This window comes from Phocoena phocoena, chromosome 5 (genome assembly GCF_963924675.1).
Source record: "Phocoena phocoena chromosome 5, mPhoPho1.1, whole genome shotgun sequence".
Classification (NCBI taxonomy): Eukaryota; Metazoa; Chordata; class Mammalia; order Artiodactyla; family Phocoenidae; genus Phocoena; species Phocoena phocoena.
This window is the reverse complement of record NC_089223.1, coordinates 108,401,039-108,407,351: the sequence shown is the minus strand read 5'-3', so window position 1 is coordinate 108,407,351 and position 6,313 is coordinate 108,401,039. Positions and strand designations below refer to the sequence as shown.

Here is a 6,313-nt window from a genome sequence, read left to right as displayed (position 1 = left end):
CCACTTAGTTATGCTGCCTTTCCTCTTCTGCAAAAATGTTAATTAAAAATTTTGTCTACCAAGAACAAGTTAGCTGGCTGTGGTACAATGAAGGCTTTAAGAGGCCAGAAAGATTGCTGCCTTTTTCCTTCGGAAGAAAAGGGTACTTTTATTCTAATCAAGGAAACACTCCTCTGCATATGCCATTTAAGTGTCATCGTGCCAGCAACAGTAAATGCCCAAATGGAGGAGGATCGAATTTTACAGAATTCAGACACTCTTTCAGCTTCTAGATTCTTGGCTGGTGAAAACAGCATCTGCTCTCTACTTTCCCTTGAGATGGGAAATAAGCTTGACATGGCCTGAAGAAATCGTCCTGGAAGACAATTCAGAAGACCTTACGTAGAATACTTGGGAGGGCTGCTTGATACGGTCTAAGCGCTGTAAGGAGCTATTATTAAAATCTTTAGATACTTTTGCATTATTAAGACTTAACAGGAACACATAACATAGTTCCTAAGAGAAAATATATTACAGTCCGTATTTTAATGTTATCTAGAGCTACCATCAAAACATTTTAGCCATCACTGACCTCCAATTACTTTTAGAAAAAGTAATCAACTAAAAATTGTGTGTGTGTGTTGGGGGGCCCTCTAGTTACTACAGAACCCAAACGTGTACACTAACAAACCACAATAGAAATAACAGAACAAGGCTTTTTGATTTTTTTATTACTCAAAGAAGCTTTATTTTTCTATTTAGCTTTCTGACTCTGTGCTTGTGCTTTCAACACTTTCACAACGATTTTCTGCTCCTCAATGAGGAAAGCGCGCTTGATCCTAGAAAAGAAAATGTTAAATACAGTTTTAAAAAAACCAATTTAACACAAGAAAGAAAAGTGTCATAAAAGAACCGAGTAAAGCAATCAGGTAAGATACCCAGAAAAGTAAACAAAACCTACACAAGTACAGATTTAAAACTTAAGAGCTGAAAAAATTCTATGGACAGACCCTTTCAGCTTAAGGTGTCCTTCTGGTACCCCTGGTTATCTAATAATCTACCCTCAAAAGCCTGGGATTTCTGACTCCTTCAAATGTCCTGGACATAACCACATTACAGAAATAGAGCTGATGTCACTCTTACCCAGAGCAAAGACTACACAGACTCCCTCAGTGTCACAGCAAATGCTATTCTTTAGGCTACCCTATAGATCTACACCCAAATCTCCAGAAGCTAGGGCCTGAGAATTTTTTTTAACAAATGTGCTCATGTGGTTATGTTTAGCAAAGTCTGGGAACCAAAGACTGGTAAAAAGCCAAACTCCTCTAGCTTGCAACTCATGACTCATTCATCTCCAACGTTACCTTTCCAATCTCATTTCTCATTCCTTTTATACCCTCAATGTGCCAGATCAAACTATGTTCATTCCCTGCCTGCAATGCCCGCTTGACCTCTTGTCTAAAATTTACCCGTCACTCAGGTTCCACCTGGAATACCACTCCCAGATTCTCGGCTACTTTAAAGTCATTTCTCCTCCAAACTTCAACCATAGTTAAGTTCTCCTATATTTCATGGAAGTTATATTTAGCTTGTATTTGTATTAATGTAACATGCCTAACCTCCCCTTACAAATTAACTCCTGAAAGGCAGAATGAACTTGCAAAGTTTGATGCCAGATTTGGTGTAGAGACTTAGCCAGAGCACTTTATAGAACAAAAGCTGAATAAACTGAAGGCAAACCACTCCTCCGAACCAACTTCTTCTCTTATAAAGACCAATCACCTCTCAAATCTTTCCACTTAGGTCTCTGGAGAAAACTTAATGTAGCCAGTAGGGTTAATTAAGAGCAAGCGCCTCCGTAAAACGTGGAACGAATCCTCTTACCAGCTATGTAACTTTAAGCAACAAGCCTTGGTTTCTCCACCAAAAAAATAAATAAATAAATAAAAAATACCTCCCAGATGGACTTTTGGCAGAGCTTATCATAAAAATGCTGAGCAAATATTATCACCATAAAGCCCACTGCTTCTATTCCTACCTATGCCACTACCAATCCTTTTGCACATCCACAAGACCCAGTCATCGCCCAATAACCCCATTCACCCCCAATCCAGCCTTCGGTCTTCACGTAGGTGCCTTGACAAAGCAGAGAAAGCGTTCCAAGCACTCACCTTTGCTGAAAGAATGACTTCACTATCCATCCCGCTGCATACTTAGTCTCTGGCACACCGAAGGTTTCCCTGCCCTGCTCAAACCCCATCAATTACCACATTTTAAAGAATCAAGCCAAAAAATCTGTCCTATGAGGCCCTTCATTACCTGTGATGTTTCTACCTTTCCTGTATATCATCTCCCAAAACATTCTGCTCCAGCCACACTAGAACTACGTATGGCGATTCTGTTCCTACACTTTTAGGACCTTCCACTCTCCATCAGCCTGAGACTTTCTTACCTGCCTGCCCCACCCAACCTTTTAATTTCTACATCTAGCATAAAGATGTCCCAACATCATAACTGAATAGGAGCTAGTATCATTTATTAGTTTGTTCAGCATCGATTATCCCTAGTCAAGGAGGATTCTACTGATACAATATGCAACTTTTGGTATCTTTTCACCAGTCTTCTAATAATGATTAGCATGCAGTGCAACAGACACAGACACACTTAAGATAGCCCATGTGATTTCATAGTTACTTACCTGTCACGGACACATTTAGCACACATGGAACCACCGTAGGCCCGGCTAACATGTTTTTTCGTTTTAGACAACCTCATAAGAACTTTAGGTCTCACAGCACGGACCTGCATAAAGAAAACGCTGAGATTATTTTGTGATGCTTTAACAGAAACAGAAATTGTCCTAGATTTCTGATGAGCATTAAGTATAAACATTCATCTAGGTTACAAAAGGAAATGGTACACTGATCTACCTGAAAGCATTTCACTGTATTTGCCATATAGGCTTTAAAAGAAAGTCTACATTCTTCATAGATATGGATCATGAAGGCTTAGTAATTCTCAACCCCCCTAGTGGCGACCTCTCCTTCACTCACTCACCAAAGGAATTAATGCTCAACCCTTCTTATGTTATTCACAGCAAAAGGATCACTTACTCCTCGAAGTCGGCCTGGGCACACACCACATGCGGATTTTGGTGCTTTCCCAACTTTCTTGGTATAAAGGTAAACAATTCTATTACCAGGGGTTCGGGACCTAGAAAGTGAGAGAATAGACAACAGTTCAACATTTTGCAGAATAAATGACAATACGTATATTAATTTTGGAAATACTTACAGCCTGGTTTTGTTAGAGGCTGTATTGTAGGACAGCCTACGACGGTACGTCAAACGCTGAACCATCCTGAATGCCTAAATCAAGAAGAAATAGAATTGCATTGTAGAAAAATTCAAACCTTAAAACAAAACAGCATCACAGAGTTTACACATTACCCATGTAAGTTCTTACATATAATATCCTTATCTTAAGGTATCTTATGAAAAGGATTCCATGTTTTAAAACTACAGCTGATGATTTACATGAGGATGAACTGGGGAGACTGAATCAAACCACAAAGAGTAGAATCTCTCAGCCCAGAGCTTAAAGGTGGAAGGAGAAAGAAGATGCTTTAGCTGCCTGGGTTGGCTTAATCAGGGGGCTTCCCGGAGGAGGGGAGCCAAAGCCAGTGATTTAAGCAGGTGAAGGAACAGGGAACATTGGTCCTTTATGCCCCCACCGAAAGCCCCTTAGCATCCTCTTCGTCTTTGGGACCTAGGGCTGGACCCAGTGCAGGTTGATCCATCCTGAATATGATGGTTATTTAAGATTATTGACCATTTCTCCCCGACCCTGCAAAACAAAGGGGAACTTGGAGCTCCTCTTTTTCCTGAGGTTCTACTGTGCAGTGGCGATTACATCCCCCTAAAATAAACACATTTGTATACCAAAATAAATAAATAAACTACTGCTGACCCTTTGTACCCGCAGGTTCTGCATCCGCAGATTCAACGAACCGCCGATCAAAAATACCCAGGGAAAATAAACTTCACGAAGTTCCAAAAAGCAAAACTCGAATTTGCTGCGTGCCCACAACTATTTACATAGTCATTTACATTGCATTACGTGTTATAAGAAATCTAGAGACGATTTAAAGTATATGGGAGGATTTTACACAAGTGACTTGAGCATCAGCGATTTTGGTATCCTCGGGGATCCTGCAACAATCCCCCAGAATACTGAGGGACAGCTATACTTATATTTAAGGGTGATTGGGAGGAATGCTAAGGGGCGATGTTTGTTTTCCTGACGGTAATCAAACGTGGCACTTGGTTAAAATTTTGATTACCAGGCTTTTCTCTCAAAGAGTCTGATTCTGTTTGGAGTAGTATCCAGAAAAGTGCTACCAACAGGCAAGTTTGAGAAACGCTGGTTTTAAAGGAAGAGCACACGACCACACCTATGTGTAAGTTGAATCCTTAGCTATACCATTTACTGAGACTATAAAGCTCCATAGGCCAGCTTACTTATCTGTAAAATATAATTTTTGACTATTTTGCACAACTGTCATTAGGATTAAACGACAGCAGGCATCCTGTCCCAACCTAGTGGCTGCCCAGGGTTCAGTGTTCTGCCCCCAAAGCAGCATCCGGGATAAGTTGGGTGCCATTTAATACTAATTTTGGTACTGGATCAAGTGTTTCTGGATTATGGCATCCAACTGGTTTTTCTTCTTTTTTCAGTGAACTACCCAAAATACCATAAAACATAGGCAAACTTGAATCAACCTAATTTTCCCCAAATTCTGTAACCATTTCGTCACAGCATGTTACTTAAAAGGCAACAGTCTGCATCTGGTGTTGCAAGCTCCTTACTACCATTACACTGGAACTGTCAGACATCAAAACCCACAGGGAAGGCCGGTGCGAGTGACCCAATCAGCCGTTTGCCTCTCCAAAACCAAGACAGAAAACTCCCTATTAAAAAGTTTTATCTCACTTGCTATTGGTCTTAGAACACATTTTGAAATGACCTGAACGTGCCGGTCGTCGACCCTCCCAGAACCTGGAGAACAGCTACAAGCGCGGGGTTAAAGCATGGCCTAAGATATGAGAACGTCCGGCGACTTCGCAGTCTCCATCAGCCGGAACTCACAACCCATTTGTCTCCGAACGCCGGACTGCAAAGGCGGTAAAGCCAGGGGTGGTGAGCTCCTGCCACTCACTGCTGCGGAGCGGAGGTTGGGATCGAGAGGTGTCTAAAGCTAAAGTCCGGGGAACTGCTCACTACCAATCTTCCTCCTAAGCCCTTACCCCCACGCCAGCTCAAAAGACTGTGCCTAAGAGACCCCGTCTCCTGCAACTCCCCGGATGGCGGCCGATTGTAAAGGCAGTACCAATAAAGACAAGGAAAAAGCAACCATACCTCTAGATACCGTCCCCGAAAGAGGAAGCAGAAAGCACCAGCGAGTTCAAGGGTCAAATATGACTGCGCGTGATAGGAAATACGTCATAGGAAGAGGCGCGGCGGCAAGAACGCAGCCATGTTGTACGGAAGCCACGCAGCTCCCCTCGGTGGGCGGGGATTCATAGCACCGCCGCGTTGTACGTCTAGCGACGTGCCGCCCCTCTGTGGGTCGGGATGCTCCCAGCCTTCCGCAACAGCGCCGCACGAAGGTCTTTCGGGAATCGCTGTAGAAACAAATACAAATGACGAAGGACCTACGAAGGGCGGAGGTGGGACAAAACCAGGCTTTTACCGTTCTCAAGGGCGCTAAGACATATTTGACTTAAAGAGCGCCACTTTTGGGGTTAGGCCTGAGTTTAAAGCCCAATGCTGACACTTATCACTAGTTGACTTTGAGGAGTTACTGTCCTTAACCGGCCCTTCTCTTTTCTTGTCCTTCATTCAGAGCACAGATTTTACACGTTAGGATTTTAATCCAATATCTGCTAATTATTAGCTGTGTTATGTGGGTGAGTCCTTACATCTCGAACAGGAAGCTATTAGTAACCTTGCAGAGTTATGTCGTGATCAAAAGCATCATGAAGTTAAAGCACTCAGCACGGTGTCTTGTAGAGCAGTGGTCCCCAACCCTTTTGGCACCAAGGACCGGTTTCGTGGAGGACGGTTTTTTTCGGGGGGGGGGGGCGGTTGGGAGGGGATATGGGGGATGGTTCAGGCGGTAATGCGAGTGTTGGGAAGCCGCAGATGAAGCTTTGCTTGCTTGCCCGCTCTTCACCTCCTGCTGTGCGCCCGGTTTCTAGCAGGCCGCTGAGCGGTACCGGTCCACGGCCGGTTGCGGACCCCTCTTGTAGAGAGTGAGTGCTCAATAAATGGT

General features: G+C 43.2%; 1 protein-coding gene across 1 annotated transcript; it reads right to left on the bottom strand.

Moving 5' to 3' along the window:
• Positions 1–696: 696 nt before the first annotated feature.
• On the bottom strand, positions 697–5,415 carry RPL34 (ribosomal protein L34). The gene is made up of 5 exons (XM_065877679.1): positions 5,398–5,415; positions 3,274–3,347; positions 3,093–3,192; positions 2,678–2,781; positions 697–818 (listed from the first exon to the last, which is right to left on the bottom strand). Exons 2-5 carry the CDS (start codon positions 3,336–3,338, stop codon positions 734–736), a joined length of 354 nt encoding a protein of 117 aa, XP_065733751.1. The 5' UTR covers positions 3,339–3,347; positions 5,398–5,415; the 3' UTR covers positions 697–733.
• Positions 5,416–6,313: the final 898 nt, after the last annotated feature.